Here is a 22,719-nt window from a genome sequence, read left to right on the forward strand (position 1 = left end):
TGTAGGAGGAACTCTTTGAGTTGACTTCTTAAATACCTTCCTGCTGTTTCACATCTGATACTCCTTGAAACCTAGAAACCTTGTCTTATAACAGGCTTATTCAACGTGATACAAGCTACGAAAGTGAGATCTTGGAAGTGTGTTGCCATTTTCATAATGTAATAAAAATATTGTAATGATAAATAATTAATAATAGTGTGTAATAAGCATGTCATAAAAACAAATTGTTTTATTCCCAGGGCCGCCCAGGGGGGCAAGTGGGGCAATTTGCCCCTGGCCCCGGAGGGACCCCCACGAGACTATAGTATTCCATAAAAAAAGGGCAATATTATAGAAGGGGCCCCTGAAATTGCTTTGCCCCAGACCCCCTGAATCCTCTGGGCGGCCCTGTTTGTTCCAAGATCACTGTTTTTATAATTTATACTCGGGTAAAGGAGAAAATCCCTGGAAATACTCATTTTTAGGAGGGGGTTCGCGAGACTTGACATTTTCGTGAAAGGGGTTAACAGGATGTTAAAGTTTGGGAACCACTGATCTATAGGGATTTATTCTGATGCTTTGGTAATGGTAGCAACAACGTGTTTTGGAAAATCCAAGCGAGCTTCACCAGGTCCTTCCTTGCTTCCTTTTTCTCTTTCTCTCCTCCACCCCAGAGACCTATCTGAACTTGCATCTCAAGCTGCTACTCTAAAACAAATGAATTCTTGCTTGACTCCATTTCCATTAGTGCTCAGTGTTCTGAATATCCAACAGATGTCTTTCCCACTTCATTGAGGATTTTTGGCATTTGGGAGGCTAGTTCTGATTAACTTCCAGAAGATAAAACATAAGTCTCCACTTTTTATTAGTGCAGCTGTTCCACCGCCGTATTCTTAAAATTCTCCAGATTTAGCTAGTCATGGGTGGGGGTGGAATTTTTTGGAAATGGCAATGTTGATTAAATGATGCAATCCTTATACAAATTTATTGGTAAGTGTGAGGAACATGGGAAAGCTGTATTTTTTATGAATATTATGTACTTCTGTTTAATTACTATCATGCTGTCTGCTGCTTGGGTGCAAAGAGTTAAATCAGTCCAGGGGGGGTGGGGGAAGGGTGTGTGTGGCTTTTTGTTTGTTTGTTTTTCCCCCACCTCTGTGGGAACCCAGCCAATAGTTGTAGAGAGGTAAATCTCAATACTTAACAATACTGATTTCAGTTCCTTTGAAGGTTTATTACTACCATGCTCTGCTCAGCAGACTGGCTGGTAATCCCAAATGGGAGGGTATCCAATGGGGGAAAAACAAAGCGCTTGGAAGGGATTAAAAGCCTTAGCCCTGAAGCTGACCAGAAGTCAGAAGAGGAGCCAGTGACGGCTGGGGACACAGTGATCCTCTTCTCTTAGAAGTTGGAGTATGAGGGATAATAGTGGCCTACTGATTTCTTGAGGGAAATGCTAGATTTGGGTAAGAAATTTGTGTAGGCCTTTTTGTCGCTAAGCTTTTTCTCTGACTGCTATGTGTTTATGGGTAATGCTTTGTTTTAAAGAAATCATCCTGAGTCCCTGCATTTTTCCCACTGGTTAAAACTCCTGAAGGGATGCCTTTAGCAGGGGCCAAACTCAGTTGAAGCTGTCTAGGAGACTCAGTTGGTAATCAGGGTGCTGTAATCTGGAGACCCAATGTAAAGGTGGCATGGATTGCTAGATTCCACTTTGAGAGAAGTGCAGGGACTGGGCCTGCCTCTTGAAAGAGGAACTCCTGGAGAGACTGAATGAGGGGTCACAGGTACAGCTTACCCTGAACTATGACTATATTCAAAGAGAATCAATTGAAACCTCTTATATATTTGTTATCTTGGCTACCAGTGGAATTGCTGAAGTTGTTCAGTTCAACATAATTTAAATACTTTATTCTTCTAAAGTATTTAAATTTGTTTCTGGGAGAATGGTCCAGGGGTATCACATGCCGCTTCTCAATTATTAGAATTATGGTCCCATCTGCTAGGTGCTCTGTGAGGACAACTTGATCTTGGAGAAGAGCGAGCATGGCTATTCTCTTGAGCAAAGGTAAAGACATAGGGTGGTGTTGATGTGTTGCTCTGGAGTGGGTGAAGAAGTAAATCACAGTTTATAAAGGTATGTCAAATAATGATGGGAAATATAATCTACCTCTTCTTTGAGTGATTGTCCACACAGATTCAAACACTTTGTGTGCATGTGACCTATGCATGTGAGATTGATTTCTTTTAAATAGCAGTGTCTGTGCCTTATAGGTAAAGTCATAAAGGGCCAGGAGGCTTCAGCTGCCACCCAGTTCCTTCTTAATACGTGAAAGACGGAACCTAGTAGCATCAGCTAACTTGCTCTAAGAGACACTAATGCAGGTTTGTAGTTAAGATTAGTTCATTGTGGGACTTCTTTTGTTTTGTTTGAGCACTCAGGCCACTTCTTACAAGCCCCACTCAAAAGTGATTTCCTCTGTAAGGAGCCAAAAGTAGTGTCACTCCTGGGACCTGGGCAGACACTAATTCCCTCTGACTGTTTCTGAAGAGTGCGGGAAATACGTTGTTTGTTTTTTGTCATGTAGTTTAAATGAATTCATACTCAAAGTTCTGTATGAATATGCCTAGTAAGGAATCTATTTGTCAAAAAACATTTCCTGAATCTTTTTTGTTGTCTGTATTGTTACGGACATACTTGCTGACAAGTATTTGGAAATAAATTACCAAAATTGAAACTGGCATCATGATTTTGTGTTTTGACAAATAAAATGCAGAATTTTAAAACATGCACAGAATTTTTAATTTTTGATGAAGAATTCCCCCCAGGAGTAGCCTGTGGTACAGATTGCAAGACAATATCCCCAATAGAACTGCCCCACTCCTTTATCTTCCCACATCCCTCAGGTGCATATGGCATCCACCAGTTTTTTGCCATTTCAGTCTTGTGCTGGTCTGTTCAGGCTCCTGCATTTCATGTGCTGGATTTGGCTTCTTTATTGTTCAGCGTAATGTTTTTCTAGGTTGGCCTCGTAACCGAGTCGCTGTTCAGCATTAAACAGTGGTAAACTGGGTTTGGTATACAGAGACCTCAGACTGCTTAGTACTGTGGCAAGCACACCATTAAAACTCTTTCTTGCCTTTGATCAAAGATACAGGGGGGAAAAAAGGAAAAGCAGTGCAAGCATTTGAAATGGAAAAACAAATAAGGCTTTAATTTTATCAACATCCCTTGTTCCTTTTCCCTTTAGCTGGACAAAGGTTTTTTAGAAAGGGGGGGGGGGGGACTTGTCTGAAAGTCTCTTAAAAGGTATAAAAGATTGTGGTAACTGTCTGTTAGAGGGAATGAGAAGTTAGTTGAGATTAGCTAGAGCAGCTGCTGCTGTTGAAGTCCAGTCCCATTTCATCCCAGGTGGTGGTTGGGATTCAATTGGAGCCAGTTAGGAGGAGGAGGTGGTGGTGGTATCTGGATCCTTTTCTCTAGCCTGGTCAGGACAACTCTCAAGATGGGTTTGACAAAGGTCTGTGGTCTTTCTATCCATTAATTACTTCAGCAGTTTCAGTAATTTTGTGTGTTCTCACATTCCAGAATCCAATTTTCATTACTGATCTTGCCTTGAGCAAAGGACTCTTCAGGACATTGGTCAAATCCATAAGGAAGCCAATGTCCATTATATTCTTCAATGAAGTTGATCTCTTGTTTGAGCCTGCTGCATACTGTTATGGCTCCTGGTGTGTGTGTTTCTGAAGTAATTTTGGTTATGTGGTAGAGTTACCAGCCTCATGCACAACCTTAAGTCGACAGCTCCTTATTCATTATTTGGAGTTGTCCATATGTGAACACTGCCCCTCCCCCCCCCCCCCCCATCTTCCACCCAGGGAACATGCTTGTAGCTTTGAATGCCCCAGGTCTCTGGAGGAGGTTTATTCCTTTTCTTCTTTCTTCTAAGCAAGTCCTTTCACCTCTGGGGGTTGTACACTGAGAGTTGCAGGAGAAATCCCTGCGGGGTACCAGGAAGTCATCAGAAACCCACAGGATGGATAGATCCCACCCTGGTATTCACTATGTATTCTCCTCACTATCTCTGCCAGACTGGCCTCCCCGGAGAGAAAAACTATATTCTAGGAAACTTGCTCTAAAAAACTTGCTCTCAGCTTGTCGAGGGTGAGGAGGAATACAATGGAGGCTATCACTCATCAGAACAACAGCTTCCTGTCATCTCATCATCCTCTCCAGACTTTTTGAGGTCCTTTCCAGTTCTAGGAGTTTTTAAGTCTTCCAGGATTTGATTAAAAGAATGGCTGAGACACTGGATATCAACTTGTTCGCCACAGTGACCACACCAAGTGCTCAAACTTGCAGTTGAGGCATGAGCCTGTGCTTGTTGCGAGACACCATTTCTTTAGTGGTCTTGAGGATTCCTCTGCCTGCCCACAACTTCCCCTGATCACCAGGATAGCTTCCAAGACCAATAAGGATAAAGCTGTTGTCAACATGATAGCTCCTTACTGGCCGAGACCGTTTTAGCTGTCAGACCTGCTACAGATATCTGACCTCCCATACAGTTGCCAGATGTACTGTCTCAGAACCAAAGTCAGATCCTGCATCCAGAAATCTGAATGCTTGGATATTGGCTGATCTGACAGACTGCTCCCTACAGCTTCAGAGAATTCTCAAAGCAGGAACACTTACGCAGAGTGGAAAAGATTCTTTCCCCACCCACCCACAGGGGTATCCCCAAATAATTTGGATCCAGTAGAGGTGCCAAAGATCCTAAACTATTTATAATTCATGAAACCAGTAGCACTGCCATTTGCTTCTTTCAAGATCCACCTAGCAGCAATACTGGCATGTCCATGCTCTGGTACATCCACCTTCAGTCTTTTCTTTCCCAACAGTGTCTAAATTCGTTAAAGGCCTTCTCCATACTTAAGTTACAGTTAGACATCTTGCTCACTGGTGCGGCCTCAGTCATCCTCAAGAAGCCTCCTTTTGAGCCACTGTTGGAATGCTCCATGTATTGCCTCACCATTAACACGTGTTTTCTGGTACACTGCAAATCTGTATAAATGCCTTTCTATAGTGAAGGCACTAACACACAATGCCGATGGCTATATAAATAGTTAAAACACGTCCTCATCCCCTTTTGTTCTTAGCCAAAGACACACAACTATTTTACTAACTGGAATATTGTGTCCAGTTCTGGGCACCATACTTTGGAAAAGATGTGCACAAATTGGAGAAAAGCAAGAGGAGAGCAATAAAAAATATGAACGTCTAAAAATGTTTCAGGAAAGACTGGGAAAGAAAATTGGCTTTGTTTAGGGTGGAGAAGAGTGAATGTGGACATAAACCTTCAACTACGTAAAAGGTTGTTATAAAGAGGGGAGTGATAATTTTTTTCTCCTTGTCCACTGATGACAGGAAAAGAACTAATAGGCTTAAATTGCAATAAAGGAAAGTTAAGAAGTTTTTTCCTAATGACTAACCTAAGTGGAAGGGTAGTTAAGCACTTGAACAAATTACCTAGGGAGGCTGTGGAATCCCCATCACTGGAGGTTTTAAGAAAAAGGTTAGACAAACAGTTACCAGGGATGGTCTAGAGTAAAAGTAAAAATAATAGGATTAGAAGGGACCAGATGACCTTTTGGGGTCCCTTCTAATCCTACGATTAAAAAGCACTGTAGCTTTTTATAGTAATTGTTTATATCCGATGCATCTTCTTTGAGTCTAGCCATGCAGTCATTGATCAGGCATAATTCCTTCAAGTCAGACTATCTTAAACTGAAAGAGGGACCAACACACATAGGTCTTTTCCATCTCCAAAATCAGTTCAAACTGAGATTGTGTTTTGGAAACTAACTCTCTGATCTGGGCACAAAAGACTAATGAAGATGGCTGGTGCTCTTATTGCTGTAAGAGGAAATCCTGAGTTCCTGAAGGTGAATTTTTATTCTTTCTTGGATGTGGAACTCCGTGCAATATAATGAACAACTTAGATTGGCATTGACCTAGAAATCTTTTAACATAACTTCATGCAGAATATTATATATTTGTATATACCAGACGATTAGGAATATTCTATAGCCAAGATGGACAAATATTGGGGAAAAAAATATATGGTTGAATTCGGAACAGATCTGTTTTACTTTATTCCCTTTATGATTCATATGAAGGCTTGCAAAAAAATGAAGGGGTTTTTATTTGCCTGAATCTTGGGGGAATAATTGTGCTTCAGATGATGGCATATAGCTACAGCTATTCATATGCATCCATAATTCATTATTTACTAGAATTTTTTGAAAAAGGCAATCTAAATACAGGGCAGAACCATGAGTCAACTTCCCCCATCACACATTCCAAAGAGTGGCTAGTTGAAGTGAACAACTTCATGGGGCAACAAGATAGCTCAGTGGTTTGAGCATTGGCTTGCTAAACCCAGGGTTATAAATTCAATCCTTGAGGGGACCACTTAGGGATCTGGGGCAAAATCAGTACCTGGTCCTGCTAGAGAAGGCAGGGGGCTGGACTTGATGACTTTTTGAGGTCCTTTCCAGTTCTAGGAAATAGGTTGCTCATGAATTTTTTTTTTTTAATTAACCTATCAGCAAAACTTGTTCGCATAAACTATTTGATCAGTATCTGGCAGTGGTTCATGAATGATTTGCAGACAGAAAAAGTGCTATGTATTAAATTGTGAACAGCTCTATGCTGTGTACAATTCCATTATAAGTACTTTCTGTTGGTCCTCCTAGTTTTAAGTTACATTTTTAGCAATACAATTTTTTGTCAGAACATGTATGTGTTCTGCTGCAAAAGGAAAATGAGGGAAATGGTATAATTTGCAGTGTGTGTAAAGCCTAAAGTCCTACTCTGTAATCCCTTCTGCATGGGGGTAATCTTTGGCTGTGGGGCTAGGTTAAGGCAGAACCTAGGCTGTGTGTGACACATAACCCCAGCAGGCCTTCTGTATGACTATACCTCTCCTTTTTGTGAAGGGTTGAGGTCCCTTAAGGATAGGCACTCCGGGTGCTAGCTCTGTTGTAGAGAACATGTCTTGGCACAATGTTCTGTCACTGATTCTCCAAGAATACAGCATGAGAGCCATCTGGCTGAAGTTGTTCCTTGTAGAGAGACCAATGCTGGCTGCTTCAGCCACTGAGCGGAGGACTACAACCTGGTTAGTTAGACCTATTAATGCCACACTGAACTGAGATTCCATGCCACCCTCCAAGGTCCTGTCCACTTTGTGGCCCTATTCATCATTAGCACAGATGTCTGATAGGCAGGTTCCTGTCCCCAGTAACTGATAAGCTGACACTGATTAATCTCAGGCTCATTCATACAAGGGCCATAAGTCTGAGGAAGCTCTGGTACTAACTTCTAAGTCTGCACAGGTGCTACTCTCTAATTTGGCAGACCACATTAGTTTTAGGCCTGGCCTTTCCTTACTGGGCCTAAATGCCTTGGAACCTGAATCATTAGAACCCCTGGTCTCTGTGTTCATAGCCCCTTCTACTTTCCACATTGTTACTGATTTCCTCTCTCTTACCCCCCCCACCCAAACCATTGCTGGAGCCAAGTGTTATCAGTACCCTGATACTAGAGTCCCCTCTCTGTGAGGGATTGAGGGTGGTGATATCCAACCCCCCAGCCATGTAGTCAGCAATGTACCAGATTAGACAGGTAGCCTCTCTACCTTCATCTCTTGGGTAACACAGTAGAGTCAGGAAGAGAGAGCTTATCCTATCTGGTCCCTCCACCCCAGCTATGTATCTTCCCCTCAACATTCTCACTACCCATAGCTTTACTGGACATGCTTGGTTGTGCCACCATACTGCCTGCATCAAGTCTCAGGGGCTCACCCTTTCCAAAGAGACCAATTATATCGTCTCAGACAAGCCCATTAGTACAGCCACAGATATTTGAAAAGCAGGAGAGTGAGGAAGAACTTCATTACAGGCTGCAGTGGATGCATCTGGCACAAGCTTGCACAGTTGCCATGAGGAGGTGTTATGCCATTCCTAAGCATTGTTCATCATTTTTAAAGGCAAAACAGCTCCCTTAGTTGCTTCCTAGGCCAGGAGGAGAGTCAATCAAAATCTCCTTCTTCCTCTGCTACTGTATCTGTTTAAATATACTTAGGCATTCTGAAATCCAACCACTGTATACTCAACAGAACACACATTGCACTTCTTTATCCCCTTTGGAAGCCTTCCAAGTGTTTTACAGTAATTGGGATGTATTAGCTAAAGTTGGTAGATATGAAAACAGGCACAAAAAGTTTGTCCTATAGTGTAATCCTGATGAAGTTGCTGAATGGCTGTACAGAACTTTGTGAAACCAATATAAAATATCTTCCTCTCAATAACTCTATTCACAATCACGTGTTTCATTCAGCACTACTTTTCCCCAAAGCAAGCAAGATATCCACATATTGCAATTACTTTACTTCAGAACGTATCGAACTGTGGTCCATGACCATGGAAGGCTTCTTGCTGGTAGACAGAAGAGCTGACTGACCACATGGCAATGGCTCTACTTCTGTCTACGCTGCATTGAGTTAGAAATACATAAATATTTTTTCCATGACACTAGTTACCAGAGAGGGTGAGTTCACAAATCTATTAAGTCTGAGAAGCCCCCCTGGATAGCTTGCTTTCAAAAGCTACAAACAGCCGGGAGATAGAGACAGTGCAGTGATGGTACAGTTTGTACATGTAAACTACAGTGAATTGGCTATATGATTTTGAACCACAAAGAGAGAGGCCACACTGGAGTATAGGCAGGCAGAAAGAGAATTACCCTAGACAAATATGTACAAGAATAAAAAGCTTGCCCCAGAGTTCCTCACCACCACAGGTGAAATACATGATTTAAGACACAAAGTCCTTATCAGAAAACATCTTTAATCAAAATATCTTACATGCAAGGTGCAATGGATACATAGTTGGTAAGCAGGGTGGTATAAACATGTATGTATGACATGTAGTTTTTACATATGTACATTAGTCTGATTCAAAATGATTTTTCATCACTTATTTTTGAGCACCCAAAAGTTTCACAAACACTCCCTACTCAAGCACTTACTATCTAAATATAAAATGCAACACATGAAAACAAATTGAGAGCAGCAGGTTACAAGTTATAGTAACATCCCACAGTAATTCACACCAGTTGTGTGCTCATAGTAGTAATGTACAGTGGGTGTTAATTTTCCATGGTCAGCAACCCTCTTAACCCATATTTCCCCACCATCCTCCCACCCATTGGTGTCTGTCAACAGTGAACTCCAGCCCCTCAGCTTAGGCCTGCTCCACCCATTCCCTTCTAAGAATCATCTCTCTTCCCCTCAATGGAAGAGTTCCAGAAAGTCACTTCTGACACCAGAAAAGGCTTTGAGGGCTGGAAAGTAAAAGTTTGCTGCTGGCTGTTCCAGCAGCAGCAGTGTCTGTCTCTACTCCCATAGCCAGCACCAGTCACAAGGGGGAAGGCTCCATTCTAATAGTGTGTCCACGGAGAGGTAACAGTGCATGTACATGTGCTTGGGCCTTGTGCCCTAGGACTTTCCTCCCATTTCTCTTGGTGAGAGAAAGGAGTTCCTCTCCAGGCCTGTTCTTTCTATTCTCTCCCACCATGAAGCTTATAACAGCTTCAGTCCCTAGCCTTGCCTAGCAGCAGCCACCTACCCTGTGAGGAGACTCTACAGCCCATGAGGTGCCAAGGAGAGTGGCAATACTTAGACCCCCATACTCGTTTGACTGGTACCAACAGTCACATAATTAAGGGTTTAGCTCATCGGAGGCTCACATATCACATTTTTGAAAACACCATGAAACAATTGCCCATATCAGCATGCATAGCACTATGAAAATGCTACCACTGTATTTATTATTATGAGGTACATGTATGGACCTTGTCTGAGTGTCAGATTAGTTTGCACCGTTTGGTTGTTCCTTGGATAAAGCAACAGGAGCAGAGTTAGGACATCCAAAAACCCGTACCTAAGTCTGTGCATCCCCATAGTTTTCAGTTTAGTAAATGTTTTCATTTTAAATATTCAGTTTAACTTGTGCACTATGAGGAAGCCACACTGTTCTAATGCATTTCTAGTGTTCCTATCTGCATGATATGTGCCTTTTAATTGTGGATAGGGGTGAGAATTCTAGGTGATTTTTAAGCATTAAACATTCAGAGCTTGTTTTACCCTGGAAGGCACTAATAACCAGAAAACTAGGCAAACGAGGACAATAATACCTGGAGTTAAGGGAAAGTTATCAACTGAAACAAGGAGCATTAATAAAACTGTATAAATCTTTTGTTTGCAGAATCTTTTCTGTTTCCATGACCAACGTTTTGGAGAAAGGAAGTCCTGGGTAGTGGGTGTTTAAATTACCATACCTTAATGGAAATAATAGTTATGTACATCCTTAGACATCCCAAATATTCTCCAACATAACTAGGAAAGACTAGACTTGATAGTGCTAAATTGAAAAGTGAGAGCAAGCAGGCCTTCTTTGCGATGGAAAAAAATAGAGCAAATCCAACTTTTAAAAATCTTTGGAAGTCACCTTTAAGCATTTTCACCAAAGAATTAGATACATATTACTTATGTGAAGTGTTATTTTCTTCCACTCCCCCCAAACCAGGAAGAAATTGTTCTCCAGAAGCAACTAATGCTTTCCTGCAAATCAAAAACTGGCGAGCAAAATTTAAAAAACTCCTTCCCACCCAAACTGTGTTAGGAAACTGACCTAAAACTGTTAGTATGTTTTCTAATGCTAGATACAGGATATGGATAACAGCAGGAATCAATACTCAAAAGTAAATATAGTTCTTACATTTTTATTTTTTAGTAAACTTGATATTGGTTTACAATAATCAACAACTGGGCTTTAACATCTGATTTTTTTTCATTTATCTTAAAGAGCCTTTCAGTGGCTACAAATACATTAAGTGGGCAAGGAAAATGTTTCCTAAACCATTTTAATCCTAAAATTTAATATGGTTTTATGTTGATTGTACAAGTCTATTCAGATGTTGGTATCTGGTTAGAAAGTATCTTGTCAAAAAAAGTAGAAGTACACTGAACATGCAGCTTGCTAAAGCCTAGAGAAGCATCAGGAATGCTTAATGAATACATTTATATTTTTGAGTATTTAAATAGAAGGTGACATTTGTCCTGCACTGAAAGTAGTTTTAATTGATTTGATTCAACATAAGTCATTTGCTTACCCTCTTTTATATCCTATTCTGAATTATACAAACAGGGTTCAGTTCACGTGTACTTTTATAGAAATCAGTTTAGATTCATACATCTGTAACAAAATAATCTCTTAATCAGTTAAAAACACCTATAAAAAGATCTGATAATCTAACTTTTTTTCTTTTTTTAAAACATCCCCATCTGTTTTAAATATATTTGGACCTCCTATTAGTGTAGAAAAAGGGAAAGGAGAAGCTATGTCATGCAAATGTTATGAACAGTCAGACAAAACGCTCAATAAGAAATTTATAATCGAAATGACAGGCATGTGAACTTTTTTCCAATAATCAGTCTAGCTTCTGTCTTTATAAAGTTACATACAAGCCGGGATACAAGTTAAGGTCCCCTAAAGTAAACAAATTCCTTGTTTAAAGGCCTGGAACAAATGCCATGCAAATGTTAGTCTTATTTCCACTTTAAATCACATATTAATGCTATATGATCAGAGGGATGAGAGACACTTGGCAAGGCCTGATGGGTGGTAACTTCTTCATGACTTGGCAATGGAATTACTTGTTCAACCTCTAAAGCATTTATGTCAATGAAAATGTAGTCCAGGCATCCATGAAACCCACCAACATAATTTGTATAAGCAGGTTCTCCACAAGCACTTTGCAGTTCGAAAGGATGAGTTAGAGACATATTGCATCTTTCTTCTTCTCCATTAGAGACCCAGTCTTCATGATCCTCAGCAATATTGCCACTATTGATAAAACTATACATTCCAGTTGAAGGTGTACTATTAAAATCACCGCAGAATATGACAGGTATGCCAGAATATAGATCACATGTAACATGCCTAATGTGAGACAAAGCTACAGCAATTTGGATGAGACGGATGTTTCCACCTATGAACATAAAAGCATGTTAATTAAGTATTTTATTTATTCAGTAGTTTCAGAGTTTTATAAACCACTGCTGACTGATAGTTTGCAGAAATATACATTTTAAAACCGTTAGCAAGGCTTCAACTTCAGTGCATGATTGTAGGGACTGTGCACCTTTAAACATACCACTGCAATTTTCCCTCCCAAGTAAAAGTGAATCTAGAGAAACCAAATATCTTCTTTGCTAAGGATTGAGCAGGGGCCTTTTTCACTCTTGCTCAGTTCTTCAGTTAATCCCCTGGCCTAATGGTGGCCATCTCAGTGGCTTTTTTCTGCCCCTACACCCTTCAGGAACACCAAGAAACAGGAGGTAATCTCCCCTCCTAGTTTTTGGGCCTAGAAGGGAGACATGGTTTGAGAGGCCCAATTTGCTTCCTCTGCTGTCAATACCACAACATGGCTCCATCAGTTACATTGAGGACAGAGGGATCCACACTTTATAAACCCATCTATATTAGAAAATTACAGATTGGGGGTGGAATGTAGAATACAATGATCTTTGCTTCAGCTATATTCTGAACATTCCTAAGCAAGCAAGACTACACTCTATAATGATATAACACAATCCTCCAATCGGGTTGGTGCAGCAGTTAAAGATCACATTTTGAGAAGGAGTACTTGTGGCACCTTAGAGACTAACAAATTTATTAGAGCATAAGCTTTCGTGGACTACAGCCCACTTCTACGGATGCATATAGAATGGAACATATATTGAGGAGATATATATACACACATACAGAGAGCATGAACAGGTAGGAGTTGTCTTACCAACTCTGAGAGGCCAATTAAGTAAGAGAAAAAAACCTTTTGAAGTGATAATCAAGCTAGCCCAGTACAGACAGTTTGATAAGAAGTGTGAGAATACTTACAAGGGGAGATAGATTCAATGTTTGTAATGGTTCAGCCATTCCCAGTCCTTATTTAATCCTGAGTTGATTGTGTCTTTTGAGAAGGAATGAACAAAGGAAATCCTCACCTCCATAAAGAAAGGTGCGGAATTGTAAGAAGTAGGGAGCAATCCTTCCATTCAGAAAAGTGTGAAATGCAAATTCTAGTTGTGTAGGAAAAATGCTACTAAATCTAGCTAATAATATATACTTGTATACAACATCAGTAAAGTTACCTTTTGGATGCCAGTACAGATGAGTGTTGGCTATACAAATCTTCCTCAAAGGATCATTTGTAGACTGAAGAACTGAAACCTGCACGAAACAGCACACTTTTACAAAATGTTAAATCAGAATATGCTTTACAGACCTCAGAGTGCCTATGCAGAATTATGCATTATTAGTGATTAATTAGCTTGTACCTGGGTGACAATTCCCATTTTTATACATCTCTTTCTACACATTATTTTGAATGTTATAGTCAAATATTATAAGCAATAAACAGGTTTTGAAAAAAGTGTACCTGACAGGAAATAGCCCATGTATACTAGCTACACATGCCATTATAACTTTTCTCCCCCACAATCCCCCATGACAATTATAGTACTTTATCAGTTCTACAACTAGTAAAATAAATGTTTGCAAAATAAGTCATTTGACACATTCCAGCAAAATTAATGTATTTGCCAAATACTACTTTACCAGCCCTGCCTATCAAGTCTCTTGCTTTTGCTATACTTTTTCTTCCCCATTTCACTCTCTTTCCTGTAAAAGATCTTGGTGTAGCTTTTCCCTTCTCCATTCTTCCACCCCTCTGCAGAAACAACATTGGAGTTGTTTCTCTGCACTGTGGAAGCCACTACTGCACTAGTCTGGGAAGTTAACTTTTTTTAAACAAAAGTTTAGATTGCTATCAAGCACCAGGGAAAGTTTGCTTCTCACACTGGCCCTTGGGGTAAGTAGATTTTTAAAGCCTTGTAAAGGAGATTATATTTGTCACTGCCACAAGCCTCCATGTCAGTTACTGGGATTTCTAACATGGGCCATGATCCTGCAAACACTTATGTGGATGCTTAACTTTGAGAGTAGTCAATGGGTCTACAAACATGAACAGTTAAGCACGTTAAGCGGGATCGGGGCCTTAATTTTCTTAATGTCACTAACAGCACAGTCAGTATCTCACATGCACACCCCACTTGTATGTCTACAGTGTTTCAAAATCAGATAGCCAATGCCCCAAAGTTTATTAAAATTTAGAATAAAAATATTTTCGAAACTAAAATCAGATTTGATATTTTAGAAGCGCTGATACACTCCAATGTTCTGTTATATCACAATTAAGAATTCACTTTAAAATGGTTTGAAGACAGAAAGAAACCAAAGAAAATGAATACATTATTTAAAATTGGCAGGATCACATTTTTATCAAGCCCACATTCTAAAGGGCAGAAACCAGGGGAAGGGAACTGACACTGGCCATGTGTACCCAGTTGGGTGAATGGCAACTGAATGACAGACTGTGACACTACCACCTATCAAAACACATTTCCTTGTTTTACACATTAAGCAGTGTGAGCGTCTGCCTAATTCTCAAAACTCTCCATAACTTAGGGCTTGACTACACTTACTGGGGGATCCACGAGCAGCAATCGATGCATCAGCGGTTGATTTAGTGGGTCTAGTGAAGATAGACTCCTGTACTCCACCTGATCGAGAAGAGCAGGGGAGATTCCCGTTGACATCCCGTAGTGTGGACCCCTGGTAAGCAGATCTAAGCTACATCAATTTGAGTTATGCTATTAACGTAACTCACATTGCGTAGCTTAGATCGAATTTCCCCTATAGCGTAGACAAGGGCTTGCTCCAGCATAGACTGACTCCATGGCTATGTCTACACTACCACAGTAAGTCGACCTATGCTACGCAACTTCGGCTACTTGAATAACGTCGCTGGAGTCAACGTACCTTAGGTCGAGTTACTGCGGGGTCTACAACGCGGGTGGAGAGGGAGGGGGTGTCAATAGGAGAAACTCTCCTGTCGACTTGACTTACTCTTCTCGTCAGGGGTAGAGTACAGAAGTCTACTGGAGAGCGATCTGCTGTTGATTTGGCGGGTATTCACTAGACCCGCTAAATTGACTGCTGGTGGATCAATCTCAGAGCATCGATCCCGGCTGTAGTGCAGACACAGCCTATGGTTCCTACCCTACTCACAATCACAGCTCTGCCTGCCTGAGAAGTTTTTACTCTATTGCTGCTCTGTCCCTTCTTTTTCCTTCCACCAGTAGTCCTATAACGACCCTCCTCCTGAACAGCAACAGTGCCTCCCACTCGCTCTGCATTTCGATTTCCTGGGGGTTGGACACACCCAATTAGTGAGGCAGAGCTGCTGTACAAGCGGCCGGTACCTGCAGCACAGAGGATCTCTGCAGCACCTTCTCCTGGGCTAAGGGGTAGGGGGCTAGCTTGTCCCGCAGCTCCTTGTGCAGTGGGTTGGAGACCAGAGCCTCATTGAAGGCAATATCGTGCTCGCTAAGCAAGGTGAACTTATCCCTGCGGTAGAAAGTAGCCAAGCCTTCATGCTGCTTCTCCTTGATCCTGAAGAGACCTTCGAGGCCGAAGGCGTCCAGTGCCGGGGCCAAGCTATCAGCGAAGACAGACTTGTCCACCTCCTGCAAGCAGATGAGGTCGGCGCTGTAGCCGACCAGCTCCTTCTTGAGCAGGTTCTGCCGGTAGTCGAGCTCCAGCGCGTAGGGCGCGCAGTAGGGGTAGAGCACCGTCCGGGAGTGCTCGGTCTGAGCATAGATGTCAGCCAGAACGTTGTAGGAGACCGTGCGGATTAAGCCTTCTCCGGACACCTTCTTGGTGTAGAGGTGCCGGGAGTCGAAGGTACAGGCGCCGGGCCCGGCCTCTACAGGGCCGCTGCTCTCCACCTCCCGGGGGAGCCCGTAGCGCTGCTGGCTGTTGCCCGGGGTGCAGTGGAGCTTGAGGCGCAGTCCGATGTGCGCGTTGGTCGGCGTGAAGACGCGGTCCCTGACGGGGGCTTCTACCCAGATGTCGCCCCCTGGAGAGGGCTCGTCCCCGCCGCCCCCCGGCTGCTCCCGGTACCAGCGGAAGAGACAGTGCTGGGGCGCGCCGAATTCGGTGTGGATCTTGGGGCAGACGGGGAAGCCGGCGAGCAGCGAGCGGGGCAGCTGGAGCTCGATGACTGAGGGCGGGTTCCGCTCCACCTGGTACTTGACTTCGCCGATCTGCAGCACGGCGCCGTCCTGCCAGGCCTCGGCATTGGACACGTCTTCAGCCACGGACTCCCCGTCCCGCGAGAAGAGGCGCACGGCGAGCGGCGCCGCCGGCACCGGCTCCCCGGCCGGTCCCGCCTCCGCCCGCGCTTTCTTGCTCTTCTTGGCCGCCTTGGCATGGCCCTTGCCGGCGTTGGTGGCGATGCGGGCCAAGGCCCGGCCTAGCGGCTCCGTCTGGTCCCGCTGCATGTGCTTGGCGCTCCCGTCACACAGCACGAACCACAGGCTCATCTTCGGCTCCGACGGGACGCAGCGCACCACAGCCCGCTCCATGCGGCCAGGCGAGTCTCCGCAGGCAGGGCCGGGGGAAACCGCGACGCCGCCGCTGCTAAGGAAAGCGGCCGATCGGCAGCGGAGCCTACTCGCGCCGGCAGCGGCTCGTAGCTCCCCCCACAGAAGGCTCCACATGAACCAGCCAGCCCGGCATCCACCATTCATCAGCCGCCGCTGCGTTCCGGCTCCGGGCCGCGCGCCAAGGCAGCCTCACATTGGTGACAGCACATTCGCCTGCAGTCGCCCGGAAACCCGCGCCGGGCCAAAAGCTGCCTCGCTGAGCGGCGCCTCGCAAGTGCTGATGGGTACTGGGGTGGTCAGATACCGGAAATGATGAAAGGGAAGGCCGAACCAGGGGAAAGGCATTTGTGATTGGAGGCAGTCGGGAGCACAGGCCGGAAGTGCTGACTATTTACTTCCTGTAGAGAGAGGTCTCTAGTAAAGCTCGTGGAAAGTGAGAAACATCTAGTGCTGCGCCTGCCGAGCTCGTACCGCGGCTGGAGGTGGCGTGGGAACAGGCAGCCTGGGGTCATGGGCGCTCCTTTGTAGCTCTCAGAGCCTTATCTAAGGGGTTTCCTTGGAGAAAATAATCTGTGTCTTTTGAAGCTCTCTAGGGAATTGTCCCCTCTCCCTCACCGAGATGTCAGGCCTTAGTGAGGGCTGTGCCTGTTATCAGTTCTCTTCAGGGCTAGGCAGCTGGGACAGTTTGGATGAAGTAGGTTAACTAAACACTAAGTATCTCTGATATTAACAACAAAATCCTGCACCCCGGAGGGAGAGCCTTTAAACACTCCCTAAAATGAACCCGCAAGAAGGGATTTACTCTCCGAAATAAGTGAGATGTGAAAAGAGGAAGACTTGTCTCCCGAAAAAATTCAGACTTCTATAAAGCATTCTTTAGCATAACACTCCATACATATAATTGATGCCTGAGGTTTGGATTTATTTTCTACTTACCTGGTTCAGAATGTTTCGTGTTTATTGAAAGAAAGATAAAAATAGAACAGTTCAATCACTTAAAGATGTGATATCTGTAAAAAGAGTGATTTTAGAAAAGTGTTAGTCATTTGTAATATTGAATTTAACTATTCGTTATTATGACTAAGACCTCAGTCCTGTAGCTGCCTCTGTGTGATCATTAAAGTCTGCTCACAGGGAGGCATTGGAAGGTCAAGAAGACCTAGGGTAAATCATTTCACTTCTCTGTGCCTCAGTTTCTCTATTTGTAAAATAGGAGGGAATGATCCTGAGCTCCTTGGTAAAGTACTTTGAGATCTAATGATGAAAAGCAGTATAAGAACTAGATATTACTATTGTTATCATAGTGGGACTTGGTAAGTCTCATCACTTCCCTAGATCAAAGGTCTAGTTTGTGGTTTTGTTAATTTTACTGGGGAAGTTAGCAGTAAGAACAACTATCTGTTGTAGTTATATAGCAACCCCACAATCTTTCTTTTTTGATGAATTTATCCTCACAATGATCCAGTGAGATAGGAAAGTACTGTTATCCCTATTGTATCAATAGAAAACTGAGGCACAGATCCTCAAAGGTATTTAGAAATCTAATTCCCATTCGTCAGTGGGAGTTAGGTAACTAAATACCTTTGAGGATCTGGGACAGAGACTTATGCCTCGTCTACACTAGAAAGGGTTTGCCTGTATAACTTTTACCAATTTCCTAAATAAAATAAGGACTTTTTTGCCAGTTTAACTTAATCTACTCTAGGGCTTTTACTGGCATAGCTATTTTGGTTAGAGCTGTGATTTTGTCATGCTTCTAACCAACATATTCTGGCAGAACCTTTAAGTGTAAACCAGGTTTAAGTGGTTGACCATGGTCATGCAATAGGACTGTGGCCTAGCAGGAAACTGAACCTGGCTTTTCTAAGTTAGCATCCTAGCCACTGGATCATCCTTCTTCTCTGAATAAAAATAAAGTTGATTATGTATTTTATTAGAGTTAGTAGTAATATATTGTAATGCAAAGCTAAAAAAAATCTCAGTGGCCATATAAAATCCTGATTCAGCATTAAGTGAAACCTCACCCCTAGCACCTGTGTTAGCTTTAGGGATCCAGTCATGCAGTTCATTGCAGGATTAGGGATTGCATGCCTAAATATTCACAAGATCAGGTCCTAAAATTAAACTGCTTAAATACAGTTAAAGCCCTTGTCCTATAAATGATATCAGGAGTGTGTGAAAATCGTTTGCAGACTCCTAATATCTTGGAACCCAGATATCTAATATTTTGGTTCTTAATAATTATTTAATACATTCACACTTGTATGGAAATGTCAGTTTAATCATTAGTGGTTTCTGCACATCTCTACTATATACTCCAGTCTGAGTGCATTGAAACTTATTTGTCTGAACAGAGTTGAATATGTTGTGAAATCAACTAAAATACATAAAATAACAGTATTTCTGTATGTAGGACACAGAGGTGTAAGTATATCCCCCAGAGACCCAATAATAGTGACATGAGTAGAACACAGAAGGCTGTGCACGGGTTGTTCTCTGTCACGGAGTATTGGGGGACTCAGGGCCCTGCACCCCCGGCCTCCTGCGATTTACCATGACTCTCAGCCAGCCAGTAAAGCAGGTTTATTTGGATGACAGGAATACAGTCCAAGACAGGTCTTGCAGGCACAGACAACAGGGACCCCCTCAGTTAGGTCCATCTTGGGGTCCCAGGGCATCCCAGCCCCCCTTGGGAGGTCAGAGCAATCTCTGCCTCCCCACCATCTCACCACCCAGCTTTCAAAACCCTTCCTTCAGCGACCCCTCCCACAGCCTTTGTTCAGTTTTCCGGGCCCAGGAGTCACCTGGCCTCCAACCCCTTCCTGGGTTCTCATGTTACAGGCTCAGGTATTTGCCCTCGGGCAGACTCCCATTCCGCAATGCAGACTATCCTAGCAACACTCCCCTGTCAGCATTCACATACCACAGTAAGAACAGACCCAGTTTGTCACATTTCTTCCCCCTTTGAGACCGAACTGAGCGGGGTCACTTTAGCCAGTGACCCGGGGAAGTTTGAACCTACCCCCGTTCCCATGGATGCCCCCGCATTCCTTCCATTTCTTGGTGAGAATTATACCAGGCCCCTCCAGTTTTACGCCCCTCCCTTAGGTCGGGGTGCTTGATGGCACTCGCAGTTCGCATGTGGGAAGGTTTATGCGGCCTGTGCCCTTTTCCCACCCCCATACCCCTGGGGTTTCAACTGGGCTGTGGTCTTTTTCCAGCGCTTCAGTCTGGAGGTCTGTGCTTTGGGCTTTCTTGGTTTAGAGCCGCCCTTTTAACCTTGGCCACCCTCTGGAAAGGCTCCTCTATGCTGGGCAAGGGTCCTAAAGCCGGTTTTCCCTTGTTCCAGGCCTTTCTCCCCCTCTGACAGGGGTCACAGGATCGGCAGTACTGTCGGACCGTAACAAAGACCCCAGGCCAGTAAAAGCTCCGTAGCAGCCTCTGCTGGGTACGCCAGGTTTTCTGGTGCCCTGAGAGAGGAACGTCATGGGCCCGGCACAGCAGCTGGCGGCAATACTTCTGGGGTACCACCAGCTGCCTCCTGATCCCCCCTGACTCAATTTTTCCTGGGGGAGCCCATTCTTGGTACAGAAACCCCTTTTCCCACAGGAACCTTTTCCGGCCACCTCGTCCCATGGTCTGTACCGCATTAAGGTTGGCCAGGTCCCTTATTTTCCGCAAGGAGGGATCTCTCTGCAACTCGGCCTGGAACTCGGCAGCTGGGACAGGGATGGCCACCTGCTCTTTCTCATCCGCTGGGTTTGAAGCTGCAGCCTTCCTGAGCCGTGTCCCTGGGCGTTCCCTCCCCACCAGGTTAGGGTCCTGCGCCTCAGGCAAGGCACCCCCCCGAAGGCCAGGGCGCAGTGCCCCTCGCCGGCTCTGACTGCGGGTCACAACCAGTGCCCTTTGGGGGTTGCTTGGCCAGTTTTCCAGGTTCCCCCCCATCAATACCTCAGTGGGCAAATACGGGTGTACCCCCACATCCTTGGGGCCCTCCTTGGCCCCCCACTTCAGGTGTACCCTTGCCACGGGCACTTTGACTGGTGTTCCGCCCACCCCCGTCAGGGTCAGGTAGGTGTTGGGCACCACCTGATCTGGGGCCACCACCTCGGGCCGGGCCAGCGTCACCTCTGCGCCCGTATCCCAGTATCCATTGACCTTCCTCCCATTCACCTCCAGGGGAACAAGGTACTTTCTCCGGAGGGACAGCCCCGCGCCCACCGTATAAACCAAAAACCCTGAGTCTGGGGCATCCAGCCCCGTAGAGGAGCTGGCCTGGAGCCCTTCTCTTTCTTGAGCAGTTGATAAGCTGCCAGCCCCTCTTGCGTGAGAAGCCTGCCCCTCGTCCGTCTGGGCCTCTACCAAGTTAACCCTGTGCGGGTTCGGTCTGCTCAGTCTGTCCTTGACCTTGGGGCACTGGGCCCGAACGTGGCCTTTTCGGCCGCAGTAATAGCAGCTCATGTCCTGTGGGTCCCCTCGAGCCGGTCGGTTGTCCCTGACGCTGGGCATTCCCCGTGGGAGGGGATTCCCCATATTCCCCCTTTGGGAGGTCCCAGGGTGACTCTTTCTCTGCATCGCGGCGGGCCTGTTTCTTTGGGGCTCCTCCCTGCCACCCCCTGACCGGCTTTTTACAAACTCATTGGCCAGCTGCCCTGCGTGTCGCGGGTTCTCTGGCTTTCGGTCCACCAACCACAGCCTCAGGTCGGATGGGCACCACTCATACAGTTGCTCCAGTACCAGCAGTTTAATCAGGTCCTCCTTCGTCTGGGCCCCATCAGCCCACTTGCTGGCGTATCTTTCCATGCGGACGGCTAGTTGCAGATATGAGATTTCAGGGGTTTTATCCTGACTCCGGAACCTTTTCCGGTACATCTCAGGAGTTAGCCCAAACTCCCGTAGCAGGGCCTTTTTGAATAGTTCGTAGTCCCCTTTCTCTGCCTCTCCCAGTTGGCGGTACAATGCCACGGCTTTGGGGTCCAGTAAGGGGGTAAGGACCCGGAGTCTGTCCGCGGGATTAACCCGGTGCAGCTCGCAGGCCGTCTTAAAGGCCTCCAGGAAGTCATTCATGTTCTCCCCCTCCTTGCGTGGGGCCAGGATGCACTTATTAAAGCTCCGTGCAGTCCTGGGTCCCCCCTCACTCACCGCAGCCGGGGGTTCGCTGCCCTTTAATTTCGCCAGTTCCAGTTCATGCTGTCTCTGTCTCTCTTTCTTCTCCTGTTCAGGCTGATGCTGTTTCTCTTCATGCTGTCTCTGTCTCTCTTTCTTCTTCCGTTCATGCTGCCTCTGTCTTTGTTGTTCACGATTCTCCAGCTCTCTCAGTTTTAGCTCTTTCTCCCATTCCAGCCAATTCCGCTTCACGGATGCCGAACGTCGCCGGGAGGATCCTCTGCTGGCCGGCGAGCTTCGCCGGGAGGATCCTCTGCTGGCCGGCGAGCTTCGCCGGGAGGATCCCCTGCTGGCCTGGGGGGTCACGGCGCCTTCGGTATTTGCTGGGTTCCTCCCCACCCTTCCCCTAGGCATAGGAAGGAGGGGTCTCGGGGAGCCCTCAGCAGCCGGCTGACCACTCCCAGCTGGGACAGACTCTGGTGCCTGCGCTGCATTTGCCAGGCTGCTTCCCTGAGACACAGGGAGCAGTTCATTTGCGCTATCTTCCGCCTCCAGCCGGGCAATGAGCTGTTCTTTGGTGAGCCTCCCACTGCGCAGCCCCCTCTGCTTGCACAGCTCCACCAGGTCGCTTTTAAGCCGCTTGGCATACATCTTCCTGCTGGCCACTCACCGGCCTGTGTGCTCACAGCTCCCCACAGTTCCCAGGGAGACCCCTAGTGTGCCAGCCCTTCTCAAGGTCACCACCTCTCTGCCAGGGTCAAGCTGCAGACTCCTCCGCCCCTGGGACCACTAGCTGCGATCCCCCCGGGGGACCCTGTTACCGCAAAAGTCCTTCTCGCTGGTTACACACTTCCAGGGGTAATAACTGTCTCTCTCTCACTCTCCAGCACGCCTGGTTCCCGTCAATCCCCCTTCATTTTACTGCTCCCCAGTCACTTACTGCAGGAAGCGCCGTCCACGGGGTGCAGTAGATCCCACCGCTGCCACCAGTTGTCACGGA

At 45.3% G+C, this 22,719-nt stretch overlaps 1 protein-coding gene across 1 annotated transcript; it reads right to left on the reverse strand.

Moving 5' to 3' along the window:
* Positions 1-8,869: 8,869 nt before the first annotated feature.
* Positions 8,870-18,525, reverse strand: PDE12 (phosphodiesterase 12). Its single transcript, XM_054036033.1, has 3 exons — positions 15,429-18,525; positions 13,257-13,335; positions 8,870-12,094 (listed from the first exon to the last, which is right to left on the reverse strand). The coding sequence occupies exons 1-3, from the start codon at positions 16,755-16,757 to the stop codon at positions 11,652-11,654; spliced, it is 1,851 nt and encodes a 616-aa protein (XP_053892008.1). The 5' UTR covers positions 16,758-18,525; the 3' UTR covers positions 8,870-11,651.
* Between the last annotated feature and the right edge of the window lie 4,194 nt (positions 18,526-22,719).

The sequence above is a fragment of the Malaclemys terrapin genome, chromosome 7 (assembly GCF_027887155.1).
Source record: "Malaclemys terrapin pileata isolate rMalTer1 chromosome 7, rMalTer1.hap1, whole genome shotgun sequence".
Lineage (NCBI taxonomy): Eukaryota > Metazoa > Chordata > Testudines > Emydidae > Malaclemys > Malaclemys terrapin.

What these genes read in the sequence shown, in the direction of transcription:
- PDE12 (XM_054036033.1), bottom strand. Translation starts at nt 16,757, where the DNA reads ATGAATGGTGGATGCCGGGCTGGCTGGTTCATGTGGAGCCTTCTGTGG. An exon ending in AGAGATCCTCTGTGCTGCAG is followed by an intron (nt 13,336 to 15,428) that starts GTACCGGCCGCT and finishes TGTTTCGTGCAG; the next exon opens with GTTTCAGTTCTTCAGTCTAC. An exon ending in TCTGTACTGGCATCCAAAAG is followed by an intron (nt 12,095 to 13,256) that starts GTAACTTTACTG and finishes TTATGTTCATAG; the next exon opens with GTGGAAACATCCGTCTCATC.